Source organism: Mobula birostris, chromosome 5 (genome assembly GCF_030028105.1).
Source record: "Mobula birostris isolate sMobBir1 chromosome 5, sMobBir1.hap1, whole genome shotgun sequence".
NCBI lineage: Eukaryota > Metazoa > Chordata > Chondrichthyes > Myliobatiformes > Myliobatidae > Mobula > Mobula birostris.
Window position 1 is genome coordinate 204,928,061 of NC_092374.1, and position 25,111 is coordinate 204,953,171.

At 45.9% G+C, this 25,111-nt stretch overlaps 1 protein-coding gene across 2 annotated transcripts in view; it reads right to left on the reverse strand.

Annotated features, from left to right (window-relative positions):
• The window catches only part of LOC140198301 (butyrophilin subfamily 2 member A1-like), a 60,055-nt gene that overhangs the window by 11,938 nt on the left and 23,006 nt on the right, over positions 1-25,111 (reverse strand). For both annotated transcript variants that reach the window (XR_011886159.1, XM_072259373.1), the window contains exons 7-15: positions 20,676-20,702; positions 18,113-18,139; positions 13,178-13,204; positions 12,138-12,164; positions 11,581-11,607; positions 10,857-10,883; positions 9,435-9,461; positions 5,810-5,836; positions 438-464 (exon numbers count right to left, since the gene is read on the reverse strand). Coding sequence is in view for 1 of the 2 variants with exons in the window: in XM_072259373.1 (XP_072115474.1) it covers positions 438-464; positions 5,810-5,836; positions 9,435-9,461; positions 10,857-10,883; positions 11,581-11,607; positions 12,138-12,164; positions 13,178-13,204; positions 18,113-18,139; positions 20,676-20,702 (243 nt within the window). In the remaining variant the exon portion in view is untranslated. The remainder of the gene's footprint in view (positions 1-437; positions 465-5,809; positions 5,837-9,434; positions 9,462-10,856; positions 10,884-11,580; positions 11,608-12,137; positions 12,165-13,177; positions 13,205-18,112; positions 18,140-20,675; positions 20,703-25,111) is intronic.

The following is a 25,111-nucleotide window of genomic DNA, read 5'->3' on the forward strand; positions in this document are numbered from 1 at the left end:
CACACTGCCAAGAGTCTTACCATTAATGCTATATTCTGCCATCATATTTGACCTACCAAAATGAACCACCTCACACTTATCTGGGTTGAACTCCATCTGCCACTTCTCAGCCCAGTTACCCTGAATGTATCTGCCTCCAGCATGCCCTGTACTGGCAGGGTGTTCCACGCACCCAGCACTCTGTGTAAGAAACCCACCAGATGTTACCAGCCACTACCTTGAGATCAGTTACTTTCCAGCACTTACTTAATAAAGAAAACTTACGGAATTTATGAAAGACTACCTGACTGATCTGAAGGCAACACAACTCCCTGTAATCAAAGGTAACAGAGGATAAGGGGCAGCCTGCCAGCATTGCTCCGACACCAGGAGCTAATGCCTCAGTACGGAGGGAAAGATCAGTTTGGCAAGTGCACTTCATTCCCCAATGGTCTTACCTGCGTGACTTCGCATCCTGTTCCATTCTGGAAAAAGAAATAGAAGACGTGAGGCACAAAGAATTAAAAAGAGAAACTAACACCCCACTTGCAAAGAGCTAGGGATCTGTGGGCAATCATAGGTAATCGTAATTTCAGTAAGGTCAAAGTCAGGAAAGTGGCCAGTTACATCATGGTGAAGTTTAAAGTTCAAACTACATTTATAATCAAAGTATGCATTCAGTATACAACCCAGAAATTTGTCACAGACAGCCTTGAAACAAAAAAAACAGCATGGAACCCGTTCAAACTAAACATCAGACACTCAACACAGAAAAAAACAAAACAAATGGGCAAAACCCACAGAATAGAAAACATCAAACCACAGTCACTGAAATAGATGCTATCTGACTTGCTGACTTTCTCCAGCATATTGTGTATAATATGCTAACGTGGTTTTGTTATGTAACAGGGTTACATGTAGCACCATGGTCCTGAAAACGTCATCTGGTTTTTACTGTGTACTGTACCAGCAGTTATGGTCGAAATGACAACAAAAAGTGACTACTTGACTTATAAGCCTCAGGATGATGGTCTCAAGATAAGGGGCAGGTGGTTTAAGACAGGGAAACGCCCTCAGATCACTGGGAAATCTCTTTCAAGCAAGTTGCGTAATCATATGAAGCGAAGTCGGAGGGCTTAAGATAGAGAGACGGGGGTTATGGGGAACATGGGTAAAGCCAGGATGAGAACGATGGGTAATGCTGGGAAACTGGAATAAAGATACAAGACAGTCTTACTGAAATTATTTTTACATGAAATTCAGAAGCTGGGAAGGCCACTTGATCCCTGCTGTGTTGCCAATCAATGAGATCAGGCCTCATTCCCTTTTTTTTAACCTCATGATTTCAGACTGTTTAATTTACAGTACACAAATGTAAAGGAGAACAAAATAATTGTTACTCCGGTTCCAACACAGCACCAAAAAAAAAACCAAAGAACACAATAATAATACTAAAACAACACACAAAAAATACCCGTACATGAAATAGCTTAAATACTGTGCACAGACTGATTGTATGTCCATAAAGGATGCCAGGTACGGGATTAAGGGCTAAGGTGACTGACAGGAAATAATAAAGTAGTGGTCAAGTTAGTGGGTGGAGGTGTTGATCAGCCTTACTGCTTGGGAAAGTAACTATTTTGGAGTCTGGTGGTCCTGGTGGATGCCATGCCTGATGGGAGTACTTTTACTTTAAGGTTATACTTTATAGTCGCCAAACAATTGGTACTAGAACGTACAATCATCACAGCGATATTTGGTTCTGCACTTCACACTCCCTGGATTACAAATATTAAATATTGAAGATATTTAGTAGGACAAACAGCCCATGAGCAGGATGCATGGGATCCTTCAGGATAAATCCTGCATCAAGTGTGGGATCCTGCATGAGAGAGGAGCTTGTCCAACTGAATTGGAGGAGGATACTGGCGGGGATGATGGCAGAGCAGAGATGGCTGAAGTTTCTGGGAATAGTTCACAAGGCGCAGGACAGATCTGTCCCACAGAGGAAGTAGTTCTCAAATGGCAGTGGTAGGTAACCATGGCTGACAAGGGAACTTAAGGACTACATAAAAGCCAAGGAGAGGTAGCAAAGGTGAATAAGAATCCAACAAAAGGCAACTAAAAAAGCTATAGGAAGGGAAAAGATAAAATTTGAGGGCAAACTAGAAAATAATATAAAGCAGGATACCAAAAGTTTTTTCATTTATATAAAGAGTAAAAGGGAGGTGAGAGTTGATACTTGACCACTGGAAAATGATACTGGTCAGGTAGTAATGGGGCACAAAGGAATGGCAGATGAACTTAATGGGTACTTTGCATCTGTCTTCACTGTGAAACACACTAGCAGTGTGTCAGAGGTCCGTGAGTGTCAGGGAGCAGGAGTGAGTGCCATTGCTATTACAAAGGAAAATATGCTATGCAAGCTCAACTTTTTTAACATTTAAGAATAAATTGGACAGATACATGGATGGGAGGTATATGGAGGGATATGGTCTGTGTGCAGGTCAGTGGGACTAGGCAGAAAATGGTTCGGCACAGCCAAGAAGGGCCAAAAGGCCTGTGTCTGTGCTGTAGTTTCTATGGTTTCAAAGGTGTTAAGGTGGATAAGTCACCTGGACCAGATGGACTACATCCCAGAGTCCTGAGAGAGGTTGCTGAACAGATAAGGGATCCAATTGATAAGATCCTACAAGAATCGTTTGATTCTGGCATGGTCCCGGAAAACTGGAAGATTGTAAATATCACTCCACTCTCTAAGAAGGGTGGAAGGCAAAATAAAGGAAATTATAGGACAGTTAGCCTAACCCCAGTGGTTAGGAAAGTAATTGGAGTCTATTATTAAGGATGAGATTTTGGGGTACTTGGAGACTAATGATAAAAGAAGTCAAAGTCAGCATGGACTCTGTAAAGGGAAATCTTGCCTGACAAATCTATTGGAGTTCTTCGAGGAAGTAACAAGCAGGGTGGATGAAGGCGAGGCAGTGAATGTCATTTACTTGGATTTCCTATGGCATGGACAGAGGAATGTGGCTGGCAGGCAAGAGGCAGCGAGTGGGAATAAAAGGGACCTTTTTTGGTCACCTGCCAGAGACTAGTGGTGTTTCTCAGGGGTCAGTATTGGGACTGCTGCTCTTCACATTGTTTGTCAATGATTTAGGTTATGGAATTGATGGCTTTGTGGGTGATACAAAGATAGGTGGAGGGATAGGTAGTGCTGAAGAAGCAATGCAATTGCAGCAGGACCTAGACAAACTGGAAGAATGGGCAAAAAATCGGCAGATGGAATACAATGTTGGGAAATGTACGATAATGCACTTTGGTAAAAGGAACAATAGTGCGGACTATTAACTAAATGGGGAGAAGGTTCAAACATCAGAGGTGCAGAGGGACTTAGAAAGTCTCGTGCAAGACTCCCAGAAGGTTAATTTACAGGTTGAGTCTGTGGTAAAGAAGGTAAATGCAATGTTGGCATTTATTTCAACGGAAATAGAATATAAAAACAAGGAAATAATGCTGAGCCTTTATAAGACATTAGTCAAGCCACACTTGGAGTATTGTAAACAACTTTGGGCCCCACATCTCAGAAAGAATGTGTTGTCATTGGCGAGAGTCCAGAGAAGGTTCACAAGGATGATTCTGGGAATGAAGCAGTTAAAATTTGAGGAGCATTTGGCAGCTTTGGGCCTGTACTCACTGGAATTTAGAAGAATGCATGGGGATCTCATTGAAACTCACTGCATGTTGAAAGGACTAGATAGGGTAGATGTGGAGAGGACATTTCCCATGGTGGGGCTATCTAGAACCAGAGGGCACAGCCTCAAAATTGAGGGGCGACCTTCTAAAACAGAAGGAAGGAGGATTTTTTTTGTTTTAGCCAGTGAGTGAGGAATCTGTGGAATGCTCCGCCACAGACAGCAGTGGAGGCCAAATCCGTGAGTAGATTTAAGGCAGAAATTGATTGTTTCCTGATCAATCAGGGCATTATAGGATATGATGGAAGGCAGGTGTATGGGGTTGAGTGAGATCTGGGATCAGACTCGATGGGCTGAATGGCCCAATTCTGCTCGTTTGTCTTATGGGCTTATGTTTCTGGTCCTGTTCCAGCACCTGACAGTGCATATTTTCTTCTTGGTAGTTAGGCTGGGTTAGGGTTGCATTGGGCAATTGTGACTACCCGCTGTAAGCCTTCCTGCCCACCACACAGTGCCGTTTCGGTACCACACGGTGATGCAGCTAGTCAGGATGCTATCTACTACTCATCCGTACCATAACTTGAGCATGTTTGTGCAAAGTCCAGCTCTCTTCAGCCTGCTCAGGAAGTACAGGTGTTGGTGAGCTTTCCTTTCCTTTTTATTAAATGCAATCGTGAACAATAGCCGGATCAGAAATGCTAATCAAGGCAACTAGTTCCCAAAGAGAACTCTGACAGGCCGATCAGATGGTTCACTGCTGGTCAGCGACAGAACACAAAAAAAATCGTGTGTACGATTAAAAAGTAGTAGAAATGCTGGAGTCATGATGAGGTCTGCTGGACAGAGACATTTATACACATGCTGTCCTCCATAATTCAAAGAGATTGAAGAATAAGGTTGCAGGGTGACACAACGTGGCGGGAGCACTTAGAACTTTGTCCTGGTTGTGTTGAATGTGTTCTAATGTGCAATTCCAGGAGTTTGAAACTGCTATGCTGCTGACATAAAGATGGACAGGGGATGAGAGTTCTCCTGAAGTTAACACCTTTACCTCAATGTAAAAAGGGAGGGAGAGAGAGTTCTCCTGAAGTTAACACCTTAATGTAAGGAGGAGAGGGTGTGAGTTCTCCTGAATTTACCTCAGTGTAAAGATGGACAGGGTATGAGAGTTCTCCTGAAGTTAACACCATTACCTCAATGTAAAAAAGGAGAGGGGGTGAGAGTGGTAAGAATTCGCCGGAAGTTAACACTATTATATGAGCACCATTTTACTTTACTAAGCCCCCAAATCCTCGATTTCCTTAATTCCCATATCTACAAGGCCCAGTGTGTGTGCTCCTGATTGAGTGAGATGGTCGTTTACCACCATCCTGTCAGCAAGACTGATTATTTTTGCTATACTCCTCTTGCCCCTGTGACAGGGATGGGGCAGAGACATTGCACAAATGTGCAAACTTGCACAGTGACAATTTGGAGTTTGTGCGCTATTCTGGTCACCTACTTAAAGGAAAATTATCAGTAAGATTGAAGGAGCCCCAACCAAACTTCCAAGGATAAAGCTGGGAATTGAGGACCTGAGTTATAAGGTGGTGAGAGTGTGGAATGAGCTGCTCGCGGGAGTGGTGAATACCGGTTTGAGATTTCAACATTTAAATGAAATTTGGATAGGTACAGGAATGGGAGGGATATGTTGTGCTATGGTCTGGGTGCAGGTCAGTGGCACTAGTCAGATTAATAGTTTGCCATGGACTAGATGGGCCGAAGGGCCTCTTTCTGGGCTGTGGTGCTCTATTTATTTTCTATCTTCCTTTCTATTTACTGTGCAAAATGTTCAAAAATACTTTGAAGTCAGTGGATCACTGGGGTCTCACTCCCCCCTATTTGTGCCATTTATCAGAAGCATTGTAGACAAAGGGCCCAAAGCATTGTTGATGATCCCCACCACCCATCCCACAATCTCCTTGACCCACTGCCGTCAGGGAGGTGGTACAGGAGCATCATAACTCAGATTGCCAGGCTGCATTGACTAAATGGGCCGAAGGGCCAGTTTCTGTGTGGTATTGTTCTCAGACTCTGTGGGTGAGAGATCAGGTTCATAATTAATCCTGGCACATTCCTCCACCGGCCTGACATACCTAATGTGACAAGGGGTCTCCATTGTTCTGAAATGAAAAGAGAAAATTAATTCAAGCATAGAACTTTAATTTTTCAATGAAATATTCCCAGAGAGACCAAGTTATCTCAAAAACATTTAACAAAAAATACAACCTCCACATTCATCACCGTAAATCCTCAATCTAACTGAGGGGAGATTTGATAGCGGTATACATAGGGTAAACACAAGCAACCATTTTCCTCTGAGGTTGGCTGAGGCAAGAAATAGAGGTCAGGGGTTAAGGGTGAAAGGTGAAATGTTTAAGGGGAAGGTGAGGGGAAACTTCTTCACTCAGAGGGTGGGGAGACTGTGGAACGAGCTGCCAGTGCAAGTGGTGGGTGTGATTTCCAATTTGGCATCTAGGAGAAGTTTGGATAGGTACATGGATTGGAGGAGTATGGAGGACTATGGTCCAGCTGCAGGTTAAAGTTCAAATTTCAAAGTTAATTTTAATATATATGTCACCATACACAACCCTGAGATTCACTTTCTTGTAGGCATACTCAATATATCTATAGAATAGCAGCTGTAACAGAATCAATGAAAACCTGCTCAACGTGGGCATTCAACCAGAGCAAGTACAGAAGGCAGCAAAACTGTGTAAATACAAAAATTAAAATTAATTATAATAAACAAATAAGCAATAAATATTGAGATCATGACATGCAGAGTCCTTGAAAGTGAACTATTCAATGACTGGGCACGTGAAGTTGAGTGAAATTATCCCCTTTTGAGACTAGGCAGTTTAAATGGTTCAGCACATAATAGATGGACTGAAGGGCCTGTTGCTGTGCTGTAGTTTTCTACGACTCTAACATCTCCCGATTAATTTTGCCATGACATCTTAGTGGCTTTGTATCATGCCCGATAGTGTAACACTTCACAGTGCCAGAAACGAGCAACCGGGGTTCAATTCCCGCCAGTGTCTGTCAGGAGTTTTTCTGTTGTCCCGTGACCATGTGGGTTTCCTCCGGGTGCTCTGGTTTACTCCCAGCATAGAGTACCTTTACAGCAGGCGCTAATCAACCGGACTTCGAGCTCCCCACCACTGATCACATCTACACAGAGCACTGTGGCAGGAAAGCAGCATCCATCGCCAAGGATCCCCACCACCCAGGACACGCTCTCATCTCACTACTGTCACCATCAGGCAGGAGGTACAGGAGCCCCAGGACCCACACCACCAGGGTCAGGAACACTCATTACCCCTCAACCAGCAGGAACCACCACCCAGGACACGCTCTCATCTCACTACTGTCACCATCAGGCAGGAGGTACAGGAGACTCGAGTCCCACACCACCAGGGTCAGGAACAGTCATTACCCCTCAACCAGCAGGAACCACCACCCAGAACACGCTCTCATCTCACTACTGTCACCATCAGGCAGGAGGTACAGGAGCCCCAGGACCCACACCACCAGGGTCAGGAACAGTCATTACCCCTCAACCAGCAGGAAACCACCACCCAGGCCAGGCTCTCGTCTCACTACTGTCACCATCAGGCAGGAGGTACAGGAGCCCCAGGACCCACACCACCAGGGTCAGGAACAGTCATTACCCCTCAACCAGCAGGAAACCACCACCCAGAACACGCTCTCATCTCACTACTGTCACCATCAGGCAGGAGGTACAGGAGCCCCAGGACCCACACCACCAGGGTCAGGAACAGTCATTACCCCTCAACCAGCAGGAAACCACCACCCAGGCCAGGCTCTCGTCTCACTACTGTCACCATCAGGCAGGAGGTACAGGAGCCCCAGGACCCACACCACCAGGGTCAGGAACAGTCATTACCCCTCAACCAGCAGGAACCACCACCCAGGCCATGCACACCACCAGGTTCAGGTACAGTTATGCCCTCGACTATCCCCCTGAACCAGAGGGGATAACCTCACCCACACCATCACTCAGCTGCTCCCACAACCTATGGACTCACTATCAAGGACCCTTCATCTCATGCTCTCGATATTTTTTGTTTATTTGCTTATTATTTGCACAGTTTGTCGTCTTTTGCACATTGGTTGTTTGTCCATTCTGTTGGGTGCGGTCATTCATTGTGTTCTTAGATTTACCATGAATGCCCACAAGGAAATGAATCTCAGGGTTGTATATGGTGACAGATATGTACTTTGATAGTAAATTTACTTTGAACTTTGAGCCGTGGGCATGCATATTGGCGCCAGAAGCACGAAGACACTTGTGGACTGCCCCTAACACAATCCGCGGACCACGTTGGATGATGTTGATAAGTGACAGATTTCACTGGGCTTCAATGGATATGGGACTGTAGAGTTGATCTTTAATTAACTCTTACTCACTTGCTTACACTCACTGGAACTCAGAAGAATGAGGAGGGGCCTCATTGAAATGGTGGAAGGCCTCAGCAGGGTGGCTGTGGGGAGGACGGTTCCCATGGTGGGAGAGCCCACGATCAGAGGACACAGCCTCAGAATAGAGGGAGACATCCACTTTAGAACAGAGATGGAGAAGAATTTATTTCGCCAGAGAGCAGTGATTCTGTGGAATTTATTGACACAGACGACTGTGGAGGCCAAGTCATTGGGTATATTTAAAGCAGAGGTTAACAGGTTCTTGATCTGTCAGGGCATGAAGGGATATGGAGAGAAGACAGGAGATTGGGGCTGATAGGCATGATGAAATGGTGGAACAGACTTGATGGGCCGAACGGCCTCATTCTACTACTACATCTTATGGTCTTATGCTTTTACAGTGCAGTTACATGCTCTGGCCATCAATTGGCTCTACGGAAGGTAAAGGCCAGATAATATTTCGGGTCCAAACCCTTTTTCATTCCGTAGGTGCTGCCTGACCTGCTGAGTTCCACCTTTGCTTTGTATGTGTTGCTGCTAATTCCAGTATCACCAGTCTCTCGTGTCTGCAGTTGGCTCTACGTAGTGCCCTTCGAAAATCTATTAATCTGCTTTATCTAAACAGATGTAGGTTGAACGAGCTTGGGTTTTTCTCCTTGGAGTGGAGGAGGATGAGAGGGGACTCGAAAGAGGTATATAAATTGATCAGAGACATCGATAGAGTGGACAGCCAAAGACTCTTTCCCAGTGTGGAAATGGGGAGATGTCAGAGGTACACAGAGTTCTGTGTGCATGGAAATCCCTGACAGGAGTGGTAGAGGCAGATACATTAGGGACATTTAACAGACTCTTAGGTGGGTCCATGGATGATACAAAAATGGAGGGTTATGTGGGAGGGAAAGACAAGATAAGGGCTTCCCAACCTTTATATGCCATGGATCCCGACCATTAACTGAGGGGTCTGTGGACGCCAGGTCGGGAACCCCTGGTCTAGATTGACCTTGCAGCAGGTTAAAAGGTCAGCACAGCGTCGTGGGACTGTGCTATGGAGATTAGAGGATTTGCCAGTCATCTTACTGAAGGATGAACTGCATGGAACACTTGAAAAGGCTGGAGTGATGTCTGTGTAACTAAATCCCAGCACGAGTGCCTCGAATGGCGCCAAACGGCCAGACAAGCCCTTGGCCAACAGCAATGAGCAAGGCTGAGGAATATAACCCAACCAGGAGCGAGACAAGCTAACTGAACAAAGGCGTCTTCTGATTCCACACTCACCAAACTCGGTCTGGAGCTTCTTGTAATCTGCAACGGAAACAATCATTAGCAAAAAGGTTGTCAATCTGTTCACAACTGTTTTTCCAGAGCGCGGATCAACTGGGGGGGGGGGGCAGCAGTTGGGAATGAGGAAAACAGAGCACTATAGACAGAAGTGGTCACACCACCTGCACAATGGCGTGGTCAACTGGATAAGCAAATTTGCCGATGACAGCAAGACTGGGGACATAATGGACTGAAAAATAAATACATTGTGAAATTTGTTGTTCTGCTGTAGCACTACCGTGCAATCTGTTCCTTAAGGTTGTCCCAGCCAGGGGAGATAGTGGGATAAGCTCCCACTGCCTGTTGGGTGGTACGGTAGTGTAATCATCAGCACAATGCTTTACAGTACAGGTGACCTAGGATCAATTCCCACCACTGCCTGTAAGGAGTTTGTACGTTTTCCCCATCTCTGTGTGTTTCTGTGGGTGCTCCAGTTTCCTCCCACAGTCCAAAGATATACCAGTTGGCAGGTTAATTGGTCATTGTAACTTGTCCCATGGTCAGGCTCGGATTAAATCAGGGGTTTCTGGGTGGTGGGGGTCGTTGTAACTTGTCCCATGGTGAGGCTCGGATTAAATCAGGGGTTGCGGGTGGTGGGGGTCATTGTAACTTGTCCCATGGTCAGGCTCGGATTAAATCAGGGGTTGCTGGGTGGTGGGGGCCATTGTAATTTGTCCCATGGTCAGGCTCGGATTAAATCAGGGGTTGCTGGGTGGTGGGGGTCATTGTAACTTGTCCCATGGTCAGGCTCGGATTACATCAGGGGTTGCTGGGTGGTGGGGGTCGTTGTAACTTGTCCCATGGTCAGGCTCGGATTAAATCAGGGGTTTCTGGGTGGTGGGGGTCAAAGGGCCGGAAGGGCCTATTCCGTGCTGTATCTCAGTAGGTCAATAAATAGCTAGATAAATAAATCAATGAATAAATAAGTATTAACTGCTCCCGAAGCCATGCATCTAAAATAGCCTCTGACAACCAAGTCACTTATGACATAGCTACTAAGCCCGGCAGAACGTTTCTACTGACAGGATAGTGGACATTCGTGGATTACTAGCACCTGAAAACCGGTTGCCTCGGGCAGGACAGGACTCTTCGGACAAGGTTTTCAGCTGATCTAGGAGAAGGAAACCTCTAATCTCAAACCTCCCCTGCCTTGCAGTTATACCTATTCACAGGGAAGGCTTCAGGAGTAAACCCTGAGGAGAAAGCAGAGCTGGAGTCCCCAGGCCAATCCTACACTGAGGGGAGTGGCTAATATCCTCGTGGGGAGATTGTTTTAGTGAGGCCCAGCCAGGGTATCCATCCCACATTCACCTACAACCTCTCATCGTCGCAAAACGCGGGACCGCGTAGTTAACCTGTGAACAACTCAGCACATACCAGCTGTGATTGCCTTGTTTTCCTCCTCTGTAAAACACAAAAAGAACAGATGCAAAACACCTTTTAGTCCCAAATCCCAACATCCAGCAAGATTCCCCACAGTTCGTGCACACCGAGGTATATCACAGGCTATCATAAGGTTAGAAGAGTGAAGTGATTCACTTTGGAAGGTCGAACTTGAAGGCAGAATACAGGATTCCTTGCAGTGTGGAGGAACAGAGGGACCTTGGGGTCCACGTCCACAGATCCCTCAAAGTTGCCGTTCAAATTGACATACATTTAAGGCGGCTGGAGGAAAGTATAGGGTGGAGATCTCAGAGGTCAGTTTTTTTAAAAACAGAGGAGTGTGTGTTACGCACAGTTAGCGGTGGTGGTAGAGGCAGGCACGTAGGAACGTTTAAGAAAATCTTATTAGGCTCACGGATGATAGAAAGTGAGGGTTATGTAGGAAAGTAGGGTTAGATTGATCTCAGAGTAGGTTAAAAGGTCAGCACAACACTGTGGGCCGAAGGGCCTGTACTGACTTCTATCCACAATGGTATTAGCAGCCCTATTCACTTTGTGACCGACATTTAAAGTGACTGGCATAAATATTGTATCATTTCTTAATGCATGCATTACTAAATGACAATAAAAGAGGAATGCGAGTCTTCATAATGTAAAAACCATTCAGTAGTGAGATGTCAACCCCAGTGAGTGGAGAGCACTGGGAATATTCACTTACCAAATTTCTTGCGAAGTTTCTCAAGCTCTGAGCAAACAAAAACAGGAGACAATGTAGTGATTGTAACAAACAGACCAGGATTAGCTGATACAACAACACTCATGCAGGAAAAAGCTAAGAGTCTCACTTCCGATGACTTGAATCTGCAGTTCATGATTCATGTGTTTTTTTAAAAGCTTTTTTTTTACTATTTGTGCAATTATTGGCTGTCCCTCTACCTCCTCCCCCCCCACCCCTACTCCCCACCTCCCCAACCCTAACCCCGACCTCTTCCCCACCCACCCCAACCCCCCCACCTCCTCCTCACCCACCCCAACCCCCACGCCCACAATGCCAACCCTAGCCCAGACCTCCTCTCCACCCCCACAACCCTGATCCTAACCCCCACCTCCTCCCCGCCCACCCCCAAGCCCAGACCAACATGAAGGAACCAACATGAGGGTCCTGCAATAGAACGATGCCCAGGAACCTGAATGTTGACACTGCAGAGGGTAACAGATGAGACTGTGCAAAACCAACACAACAGCACTGATGACAAAATCCTCCACTGAGCTCACCTGATCTCTCTGCTCCTACCGCGTCCGCTGAAACAGACAATGAAAACGTATTAAGAGGCGTTGCTGGTGACCGGAAGCCGCCCATCGTACATTAATTCAGCAGACTCTTAGACAAGCAGATGGATGAAACAGCCAGGTGTTATTGGTATTTTGAGTGAGATGGGAAGTTTCTCTTTGGCGTGAAGGAAGATAAGAGGCAACTTGATAGAAGTGTACAAGATGATAAGAGGCATGGATCAAGTGGACTGTATGTGTTTTTATGTGAGTGTGTGAGAGTGACTCTGTGAGTGTGCGTGTGTCTCTGTGTCTCTACCTCTCTCTCTCTCTCTGTCTCTGTGCCTCTGTATGTTGTTGAAGATTTCTAGCGTCTGCAGAATCTCTTGAGTTGGTGTGTCAATGAGCTGACTGGTTCTGATAGCAGTGAGAAGTAGCTGTTCAAGGCGTGACATCAGGAATTCGATACATAAAAAAATCTCTCATTCTACTTGACGATGGAATAATTTTAGTCACCTCTAGGATAAAACAATAGGTGAGGAAGGGGTTTCCATCCAGATATATCAGTTTCAAAGATAAAGCAAAATTGTAAGAGCCCAACGTTTGCTTTACACAATTACTTAACTGTCTCTGAAATATGATCCAAAAATTAATAACAGATGAGATAGTTTAGAAACACAAGAGATTCTGCAGATGCTGCAAATCCACAGCAACGCACACAAAACGCTGGAGGAACTCAGCAGCTCAGGCTCTACGGAAACGTACAGACGACGTTTCGGGCCGAGACCATTCATCTGGACTTTAGAAGTCCTCTGTGACTGCTGTACACCGAGAGTCTTTGTCTTCCCCATTGCGTACAGAGACAGCTGAGGTGTTATTTGTTTTCGCCTGATAGGCAAACTTCAAACCGTAAATCACCCCCCCCACCAATATTCAAAACATTGTACTTTTAGAGAGGGGAACAGCCACAGGCTTATTGCCTCATACAGCCATTACCCCATCCCACCACCTTCACAACACAACCCACACATTTTGGCCGGCCTTACCTTTCTCCCTGCGCAACCTCTCATACTCTGAAAGAGAACAGAAGTCCAGCGGTTAAACGGAAAGCTGTAACACTTCCAGTCGTTCAGGAAACAGATAAGGCTGCATTTGATCAGAAACACAGGAAGACCTCTGTTTAACAGCGCCCACGGAAAGGGAAGCTAGACAACGCTTCAGGTCAGAGACCCAGCTGCAGAACAGGGTGGGAGAGTGGAGGGGTTTTATCAGTTTTCAGAGCAGGCCGGGGGTGAGGTCCAAGAACGGTTCAGTTCCTGCTGCAGTCGGTAAGGAGTTTCTAACTTCTCCCCACAATCGCATGGGTCTTCCCCGGGTGCAGGTTAGTGAGCGGCGGGCACGCTATGTTGGCACCAGAAGCATGGCGACACTTGCAGGCTGCCCCCAGCGCATCCTCCGGTTGCGTTGGTCCTTGGCACAGACGTTTCACTGTACGTATGGGCAGGTTTGCTGGAGTTATGGAGGTGGGCTTAACCTAATTTGGCAAGGGGGATGGGAACCAGAGCGATAGGGCAAAGTCTGGGACAGTTGGTGTACAACTAGATACAGTGCATAGTGGTGAGACTGTCAGGAAGATGACAGGGCAAAGTTGCAGTCAGCGGGATGAGTTAAAGTGTAACAAGGGGGCCAAAATCAAAAAGTGAGGAATAGAGGACCGAAGGCGTTCTATGGGAATGCAGGCACTGAATGGAACGAGGTAGATGATTTTGTGGCAAGTCAGAGATTGACGGGTATGACCTTGTGAGCATCTCTGAGTTCTGGCTGAAAGAAGGTCGCAGTTGGGAGCTTAACATCCAAGGACGCACGTTGTATCGAAAGGACAGGCAGGTAGGCAGGAGGGGTGGGATGGCTCTGGTGGTATAAACTGAAATCAAAGCTTTGGGAAAAAGGCGACATAGGATTGGAAGATGATGAAACTGCAAGGGTAAAAAGACCCCGATGGGAGTTATATACAGGCTCCTGAACAGCAAGCAGGATGTAGGCTACAAATTACAATGGGAGATAGAAAAGGAACGTAAAAAAGGGCATGGTGCAATGATCATGGGGGTTTCAATATTTTGGTAGACTGGAAATATTTGGTTGGCACTTGATCTCAAGAGAGGGAATTTGTAGGAGGGCCTATTCCACGCTGTACCTCAAAAATAAAAAAAACAACTAGCCATTGTACATGCATTTGATGGCCACTCTATTAGGTACACTTGCTCATTAATGCAAATATGTAATTAGCCAATCATGTGGCAGCAACTCAATGTATAAAAGCATGCAGGCCTGGTCAAAAGGTTCAGTTGTTAGAACCAAACATCAGAATGGGAAAGAAATGCGATCTCAGTAACTTTGACCATGGAATGACTGTTGGTGCCAGACAGTACCTGCTGATCTCCTGAGATTTTCGCCCTCTAGAGTTTACAGGGAATGGTGTGAGAAACAAAATAGCAGTTCTGTGGGTGAAAATGCCTGGTTAATGAGGGAGGTGAGAGGAGAATGGCCAGACTGGTTCAAGCTGACAGGAAGGCAACAGGAACTCAAATAACCATGCGTTACAACAGCGGTGTGCAGAAGAGCATCTCCGAACATATAAAACGTCAGATCTTGAAGTGGGTGGACTACAACAGCAGAAATCCATGAATCCACACTACAGTCCGTTTACCTCACACTACAGATGCACAGTGCATGCGGGGTAGAGAAGGAAGTTGGCGGGGAGGAGGGGGAAGTAGCACAAGATGTTGATGAGGTCTAATTTGCAGTATTGTGTGCAGTTTTGGTCATGTACCTACAGGACAGATATAAATAAGGCTGAGAGCATGCAGAGAAAAATTCCAAGGATTTTGCCGAGTCTGGAGGACCTGAGTTATAAGGGACGATTGAATTAGGACTTTACTCCTTGGAACATAGAAGACTGAGGAGGGATTTGACAGAGGTAATCGAAATATACATAGAGTGAATGCAAACAGGCTTTTCCCACTGAGCTCAGGTGGGACTACAACACCAGAGGTCATGGGTTAAGGGTGAAAGGTGAAAAGTTTTAAGGGGAACATGAATAGTGTGAAATGAGCTGTCAGCGTAAGTGGTCCATGTGGGCTTGGTTTCAACGTTTAAGAGAAGTCTGGATAGGAACACGGATGGGAGGGGAACGCAGGGCCATGGTCGGGATGCAGGCCGATCGGAGAAGGCAGCTTAAGTGACAAGCAAGAGAAAACCTGCAGCTGCTGGATATCCCAGTAACACATACAAAATGCTGGAGGAACTCAGCAGGCCAGGCAGCATCTATGGAAAAGAGTACAGTCCGCGTTTTGGGCCGAAACCCTTCAGCAGGACTGGAGAAATAAAACTGAGGAGTAGGTTTAAAAGGTGGGTGGAGGGAGAGAGAAAGGCCAGGTGATAGGTGAAACCTAGAGGGGGAGGGATGAAGTAAAGAGCTGGGAAGTGAGTTGTTGAAAGAGACAAAAGGCCGTGGAAAAAAGAAAAGGGGGCAAGAGCACCAGAGGGAGGTGATGGGTGGGCAAGGGGATACCATGAGACAGGGAAAGAGGATGGGAAATGGTGAAGGGAGGAAGTGGGGCCATTACCGGAAGTTTGAGAAATCAATGTCCATGCCATCAGGTTGGAGGCTACCCAAACAGAATATAAGGTGCTGTTCCTCCAACCTGAGTGTGGCCTCATCAAGACGGTGGAGGAGGCCATGGATGGACATGTCGGTATGGAAATGGGAAGTGGAATTAAAATGGGTGGCCACAGGGAGATCCTGCTTGTTCTGGCGGACAGAGCGTAGATGCTCGGCGAAGCAGTCTCCCAATCTACATCGGGTCTCACCGATATACAAGAGGTCACGCCGGGAGCACCGAACATAGTCAGTGACCCGAAAAGACTCACAGGTGAAGTGTTGCCTCACCTGGAAGGACTGTTCGGGGCCCTGAATGTTAGTGAGGGAGGAGGTGTAGGGACTTGTTCTGCTTGCAATGATAAGTGCCAGGAGGGAGATCGGCGGATCAGTGGGGAGGGATGAACGGAAAAGGGAGCCGCGAAGGGAACGATCCCTGCGGAAACTGAAATGGGGGGTGGGGGGGGAGGGCAAGATATGCTTGGTGGTGGGATCCCATTGGAGGTGGCGGAGGTTTCGGAGAATTATGTGCTGGACGTGAAGGCTGGTGGGGCGGTAGGTGAGGACAAGGAACCCTATCCCTGGTAGCGTGGCGGGAGGATGGGGTAAGAGCAGACGTGTGTGAAATGGAAGAGATGTGGTTGAGGGCAGCGTTGATGGTGGAAGGGAAGCCCCCTTTCTTTTAAAAAGGAGGACATCTCCTTCGTTTTAGAATGAAAAGCCCCATCTTGATAGCAGATGTGGTGGAGATGGAGCAATTGAGAGACGGCGATGGTGTTTTTACAAGTAGCAGGGTGGGACAAGGTAGCTGTGAGAGTCCATGGGTCTGTAACAGACATCAGTGGATAAGCTGCTTCTGGAGTTACAGGCAGTTTCAATGGTTTGGCACAGACTAGATGGGCCATAGAGCCTGTTTCTCAGCAGCATTTTTCTAGAACTGTGACTCATAGGAACAACTAAATCTCTGGGTCGGGGGAAGCATGCATTCTGGGAAGTGAATGCTCTGACACCCCTGAGGACGTCAGCTTCTGTTTGTTCTGAAGGTGAACCCTGGACCCTGTCGGAATACTGACTATCTACAATAAATATAACTCTGCAAAGTCTGGACAAACTTGGGTTGTTTTCTCTGGAGCGGCGGAGGCTGGGAGGAGATCTGATAGAGGTTTATAAGATCATCAGAGGTCTAGAGAGAGTAGACAGACAATATCGTTTTCCCAGGGTTGAAATGTCTAAGACCAGGGGACATGGATTTAAGGTGAGAGGGGCTAATTTCAAAGGAGATGCAGAGCAGGGTAGGTGCCTGGGGTGGTGGTAGAGGCAGAAATAGTGGAGACTTCTAAGAGACATGTAGATAGGCACATGATTGTGAGGAAAATGGAAGGATATGCACACTGTGTAGGCAGAAGAGATTAGTTTGGTTGGCCATTTGATGGGTTCAGCACAACACTGTGGGTGGAGGATTACAAACACCTGGGGATATGAATTGACAATAAACTGGACTGGTCAAGGAACACTGAGACTGTCTACAAGAAGGGTCAGAGCCGTCTCTATTTCCTGAGGAGACTGAGGTCCTTTAACATCTGCTGGACGATGCTGAGGATGTTCTACGAGTCTGTGGTGGCCAGTGCCATCATGTTTGCTGTTGTGTGCTGGGGCAGCAGGCTGAGGGTAGCAGACACCAACAGAATCAACAAACTCATTCGTAAGGCCAGTGATGTTTTCGGGATGGAACTGGACTCTCTGACGGTGGTGTCTAAAAAGAGGATGCTGTCCAAGTTACATGCCATCTTGGACAATGTCTCCCATCCACTACATAATGTACTGGGTGGGCACAGGAGTACATTCAGCCAGAGACTCATTCCACCGAGATGCAACACAGAGCGTCATAGGAAGTCATTCCTGCCTGTGGCCATCAAACTGTACAACTCCTCCCTTGGAGGGTCAGACACCCTGAGCCAATAGGCTGGTCCTGGACTTATTTCCGGGCACAATTTACTTTTTACTATTTAACTATTTATGGTTTATTACTATTTATTATTTATGGTGCAACTATAATGAAAACCAATTTCCCCCAGGATCAATAAAGTATGACTATGACTATGACTATGAAGGGGCTCCTCCTGGGTTGTACCCACAATGTTCACAGGATCGTCACACACAAGCATCCAACATGTTAATCCCAGCAGGAACAAGAATGCACTGCAGGAATGTCCTCACACTCATTGTATCCTCGCTGAACACACAGGAAGGCATATGGCCTGTCTGCCACCAGTATTCTTGGCCACAGAACACTTGATCACCATAAATTAATCCCGAGACTCACCTCCTTCTGCTAACTGCTTCTGGTTCTCTGCAAGAGACAAAAATTCCAGGTTAGGAATTAGGGGCAATTATGAAGGGATCTATCTGACACCGTAAAGGTCTCTGGTGAACCAGTACCTGCCCTCCATTTTAAGATTCGCGCCCCCCCCCCCCTTGCTTTGCCTCTCCCAACTGGAGGAAATGCACCTGTACCATCAAATCATTTCATCTTCCCAAACAGATCACCAAATAATGGAACACTTCAGCACAGTACGGGCCCTGGTTTTGTGACCACGGACGGCTGGGGTCACCAGTCTTGTAAAGACACTGCCCAGAAGGCAGCAATGGCAAACCACTTCTATAGAAAAATATGCCAAGAACAATCATGGTCATGTATAGAGCAACAGCAGGAAGCCTGTCTTCCCCACAGGCAATGATCCCTTGCTCGGTAGACAGATGGAAGACCATGATCTGAACCCTAACCCTAATGCATGATCATACGACACAACACACGATGATACTAATGATACTTCCTTCAATCCACAATGTTGCGCTAAAAATTTAACCTACTCTGAGATCACTATAACCCTTCCCATCCAAGCATTAGGGCTAGGGTTAGGGTAGCCCTCCATTTTTCTATCATCCGTGTGCTTATCACAAGATAAAGGAGCAGAAGTAGGCCATTCGGCCCATCGAGTCTGCTCCGCCACTCCACCATGAGCTAAACTATTCTCCCATCTAGTTCCAATTTCCGGCTTTTTCCCCATATCCCTTGATACCCTGACTAATTAGATACCTATCAATCTCCTCCTTAAACACCCTCAATGATCGGGCCTCCACAGCCATATGTGACAACGAATTCCACAAATCCACGACCCCCTGGCTAAAATAATTTCTCCTCGTCTCTGTTTTAACTGGGTACCCTCTAATTCTAAGACTATGGCCTCTTGTCCTGGACTCACCCACCAAGGGAAACAGCCTTTCCACATCTACTCTGTCCAACCCTTTCAACATTCGAAATGTTTCTAAGAGATCCCCTCTCATTCTTCTATACTCCAATGAATACAGTCCAAGAGCTGACAAACGCTCCTCATATGTTAGCCCCTGCATTCCAGGAATCATCCTTGTAAATCTTCTCTGAACTCTCTCCAACATCAGAACATCCCTTCTAAGATATGGGGCTCAAAACTACACAGTATTCCTTTCCTCCAACCAACTTCAAATTATGCCCCCTCATATTAGCGCCGGGAAAAAGCCTCTGCTGTCCACTCAGTTTGCCTTTTATCATCTTGCACAATTCTACCAAGTCACTTCTCATCCTCCTTCAATCCAAAGAGAAAAGCCCCAGTTCACTCAGCCAATCCTCACATGACATTTTCTCTAATCCAAGCAGCACCCTGGGAAATCTCCTCTGCACTCTCCTGAAAGCTTCTACGTCCTACTTATAATGAGGCGACCAGAACTGAACATAATATTCCATCTTCTGTAATTCACAGGAAAATGGATGGGCAGATGGTACAGTGGTTAATCTAGGCTGAATCAAATGAAGGGCTGGGAGGTATGAGGTTTGCAGGACACAGGGACATTATCCAAAGGTCAAATGGTGCCACAACACGAACCTCTCACTCAGCATCAACAAAACTAATGAGCTGATCATCACTACAGGAGGAAGAAATCAAAAGTCCATGATCCAGTCCTCATCAAGTGGAGAGTTTTAAATTCCTTGGCGTTCTCACATCCAAGGATCTGTCCCGGGACCAGCAGGTAAGTGCAATCACAAAGAAGGCCTGACAGCAACCCTACTTTCTTAGAAGTTCACACAGATTTACTATGTCATCTAAAACTCTAACAAACTTCTATAGAAGCACAATGGCGAGTATCCTGACTGGTCGCATTAGGGCCCGGTTTGGAAACACCAATGCCCAGGAATGGAAAAAGCCTACAAAAAGTGGTGGATACAGCCCAGTCAATCACAGGCAACAGCCTCCCTAACCACAGAGCGCTGCCACAAGAAAGCAGCATCCACCATCCAGGCCTTGCCTTTTTCTCGCTGCTACCATTGGGCAAAAGATACAGGAGCCACCTGGTTCAGGAACAGTTATTACCCTGCAACCATCAGGCTCCTGAACCAGCCTGGATACCTTCATTCACCACAACGCTGAACTGACTCCACGACCTACAAACTCACTTTCAAGGACTCTACAACTCATGTTCTCAGAATAATTCTTTTTAACTTGTACAATGTGACTTCTTTTGCACATTGGTAGTTCGTCAGTCTTTGTTTATGTGTAGTCTTTTAATAAATTCTGTTGCATTTTTATTTTCCTGTAAATGCCTACAAGAAAATGAATCTCAGGGTAGTATATGGTAACATATATGTACTCGGGTAATAAATTTACTTTAATTTTATTAAAATTGGAAGAATCGTAAATCTCTTTCTTCAAACAAAGAAGTGATTTTTCACTCTAATGTTCTGTTCCCTCCCTAACTTCCTCCGTACCCACCACAAACCTTCAGCTCTATACCCTCACTCTAGCATCTTGATAGGTATAAATTCACAATCTCCTTTACTGATGGTCACTTACCAAGTTTTTCGTTCAATTCATTGATCTCTGTAACAAAGAGAAAGAAACAAAAAAATCAATCAGCAGTTTCACTCTTGCCCAGAACCATTACTGGTAGGAGGCATGGTACTTGGATTTTCAGAAGGGCTTTGACAAGGTGGCACACACGAGGCTGTTTAACACGCTACAAGACTATGGTATCACAGGAAAGATTCTAACACGGATAAAGCAGTGGCTGATTGGCAAGAGACAGAGTGGGAATAAAGGAGGCCTCCTCTGGTTGTCTGCCAGTGTCTAGTGGTGCTCCACAGGGGTCTGTGTTGGGACCGATTCTTTTTACATTGTATGTCAATACAGAAGACTAAAGGACACCATTTCAACTGGACAACAGCCAGAGTCTTGACTCAAGCAAGAAGAAAAGAACGAGAATTTCTCGAAGCGTGGTTCTCTGCAGAAGGATCCATCTCCAAATACACTGACATAGACCCAGTATATGAACCCTTACAGAGAAAAGGGAAACGACGACATCAACGATCAATGAATCCCCAGTAATCTCAGGATTTGGACAGCGAAGCAAGCACTTCCAACGGCCCTCGCTCGGAGCTAGCCATTCAGAATATTCTACAGCTAAGCTGTTCACAGTATTTTGAACCAGCCAACTAGATCATGACGTCTAATCTTTCGCCATTCAGGCCCCGGAGGAGTATATAACCCGGCATTCAGAGGAGACAACGCCCTCAGCTGCGCACTGATAATGGCTGCTCAGTTAGAGCGGAAACGTCAGCAAACATTTTGCCAAGCTTGGCTGCAAACCAAACTTCCAAATCTGTCAACGTTTTGGATGCCAGAATTTATGGCTTTGAGACCAAGTTTGCAGATGCGACAAAGATAGGCAGAGGGGCAGGTACTTGAAATAGGAAGGCTACAGAAAGAACTAGACAGATTAGGAGAATAGGCAAAAAACTAAAAGGTGGAATATAGTATCGGGAAGTGTATGGTCATGCACTTTGGTAGATGAAATAAAGGCAAAAACAATTTTCTAAATGCAGAGAAAATTTTAAAATCCGAGGGGCAACGGGACTTGTGAGTACTTGTGCAAGGTACCTTAAAGGTGGTGAGGAAGGCAATTGCAATGTTAGCATTCATTTCAAGAGGACCAGAATATAAAAGCAAGGATGTAATGTCAAAACAGTGCTTTATAAACATAGAAACATAGAAAATAGGTGCAGGAGTAGGCCATTTGGCCCTTCGAGCCTGCACCGCCATTTATTATGATCATGGCTGATCATCCAACTCAGAACCCCGCCCCAGCCTTCCCTCCATACCCGCTGAACCCCGTAGCCACAAGGGCCATATCTAACTCCCTCTTAAATATAGCCAATGAACTGGCCTCAACTGTTTCCTGTGGCAGAGAATTCCACAGATTCACCACTCTCTGTGTGAAGAAGTTTTTCCTAATCTCGGTCCTAAAAGGCTTCTCCTTTATCCTCAAACTGTGACCCCTTGTTCTGGACTTCCCCAAAATCGGAAACAATCTTCCTGCATCTAGCCTGTCCAATCCCTTTAGGATTTTATACGTTTCAATCAGATCCCCCCTCAATCTTCTAAATTCCAACGAGTACAAGCCCAGTTCATCCAGTCTTTCTTCATATCAAAGTCCTGCCATCCCAGGAATCAATCTGGCGAACCTTCTTTGTACTCCCTCTATGGCAAGGATGTCTTTCCTCAGATCAGGGGACCAAAACTGCACACAATACTCCAGGTGTGGTCTCACCAAGGCCTTGTACAACTGCAGTAGTACCTCCCTGCTGCTGTACTCGAATCCTCTCGCTATAAATGCCAGCATACCATTCGCCTTTTTCACCGCCTGCTGTACCTGCATGCCCACTTTCAATGACTGGTGTATAATGACACCCAGGTCTCGTTGCACCTCCCATTTTCCTAATCGGCCACCATTCAGATAATAATCTGTTTTCCTATTTTTGCCACCAAAGTGGATAACTTCACATTTATCCACATTAAATTGCATCTGCCATGAATTTGCCCACTCACCCAACCTATCCAAGTCACTCTGCATCCTCTTAGCATCCTCCTCACAGATAACACTGCCACCCAGCTTCGTGTCATCCGCAAACTTGGAGATGCTGCATTTAATTCCCTCATCCAAGTCATTAATATATATTGTAAACAACTGGGGTCCCAGCACTGAGCTTTGCGGTACCCCACTAGTCACCGCCTGCCATTCTGAAAAGGTCCCGTTTATTCCCACTCTTTGCTTCCTGTCTGCTAACCAACTCTCCACCCACACCAATACCTTACCCCCAATACCGTGTGCTTTAAGTTTGCACACTAATCTCCTGTGTGGGACCCTGTCAAAAGCCTTTTGAAAATCCAAATATACAACATCCACTGGTTCTCCCCTATCCACTCTACTAGTTACATCCTCAAAAAATTCTATGAGATTCATCAGACATGATTTTCCTTTCACAAATCCATGCTGACTTTGTCCGATGATTTCACCGCTTTCCAAATGTGCTGTTATCACATCTTTGATAACTGACTCTAGCAGTTTCCCCACCACCAACATTAGGCTAACCGGTCTATAATTCCCCGGTTTCTCTCTCCCTCCTTTTTTAAAAAGTGGGGTTACATTAGCCACCCTCCAATCCTCAGGAACTAGTCCAGAATCTAACGAGTTTTGAAAAATTATCACTAATGCATCCACTATTTCTTGGGCTACTTCCTTCAGCACTCTAGGATGCAGACCATCTGGCCCTGGGGATTTATCTGCCTTCAATCCCTTCAATTTACCTAACACCACTTCCCTACTAACATGTATTTCGCTCAGTTCCTCCATCTCACTGGACTCTCTGTCCCCTACTATTTCTGGAAGATTATTTATGTCCTCCTTCGTGAAGACAGAACCAAAGTAATTATTCAATTGGTCTGCCATGTCCTTGCTCCCCATAATCAATTCACCTGTTTCTGTCTGCAGGGGACCTACATTTGTCTTTACCAGTCTTTTCCTTTTTACATATCTGTAAAAGCTTTTACAGTCAGTTTTTATGTTTCATGCCAGTTTTCTCTCATGATCTTTTTTCCCCTTCCTAATTAAGCCCTTTGTCCTCCTCTGCTGAACTCTGAATTTCTCCCAGTCCTCAGGTGAGCCACTTTCTCTGGCTAATTTGTATGCTTCTTCTTTGGAATTGATACTATCCCTAATTTCCCTTGTCAGCCACGGGTGCACTACCTTCCTTGATTTATTCTTTTGCCAAACTGGGATGAACAATTGTTGTAGCTCATCCATGCAACCTTTAAATGCTTGCCATTGCATATCCACCGTCAATCCTTTAAGTGTCATTTGCCAGTCTATCTTAGCTAATTCACGTCACATACCTTCAAAGTTACCCCTCTTTAAGTTCAGAACCTTTGTTTCTGAATTAACTATGTCACTCTCCATCTTAATGAAGAATTCCACCATATTATGGTCACTCTTACCCAAGGGGCCCTCTCACGACAAGATTGCTAATTAACCCTTCCTCATTGCTCAAAACCCAGTCCAGAATAGCCTGCTCTCTAGTCGGTTCCTCGACATGTTGGTTCAAAAAACCATCCCGCATACATTCCAAGAAATCCTCTTCCTCAGCACCTTTACCAATTTGGTTCATCCAATTTACATGTAGATTGAAGTCACCCATTATAACTGCTGTTCCTTTATTGCACACATTTCTAATTTCCTGTTTAATACCATCTCCGACCTCACTACTACTGTTAGGTGGCCTGTACACAACTCCCACCAGCGTCTTCTGCCCCTTAGTGTTACGCAGCTCTACCCATATCGATTCCACATCTTCCCGGCTTATGTCCTTCCTTTCTATTGCGTTAGTCTCTTCTTTAACCAGCAACGCCACCCCACCTCCCCTTCCTTCATGTCTATCGCTCCTGAATATTGAATATCCCTGAATGTTGAGCTCCCATCCTTGGTCACCCTGGAGCCATGTCTCTGTGATCCCAACTATATCATAATCATTAATAACAATCTGCACTTTCAATTCATCCACCTTATTACGAATGCTCCTTGCATTGACACACAAAGCCTTCAGGCGCTCTTTTACAACTCTCTTAGCCCTTATACAATTATGTTGAAAAGTGGCCCTTTTCAATGCTTGCCCTGGATTTGTCGGCCTGCCACTTTTACTTTTCTCCTTACTACTTTTTGCTTCTACCCTCACTTTACACCCCTCTGTCTCTCTGCACTGGTTCCCATCCCCCTGTTGTGAACTAACCTCCTCACGCCTAGCCTCTTTAATTTGATTCCCACCCCACAACCATTCTAGTTTAAAGTCACCTCAGTAGCCCTTGCTGATCTCCCTGCCAGGATATTGGTCCCCCTAGGATTCAAGTGTAACCCGTCCTTTTTGTACAGGTCACGCCTGTGCCAAAAGAGGTCCCAATGA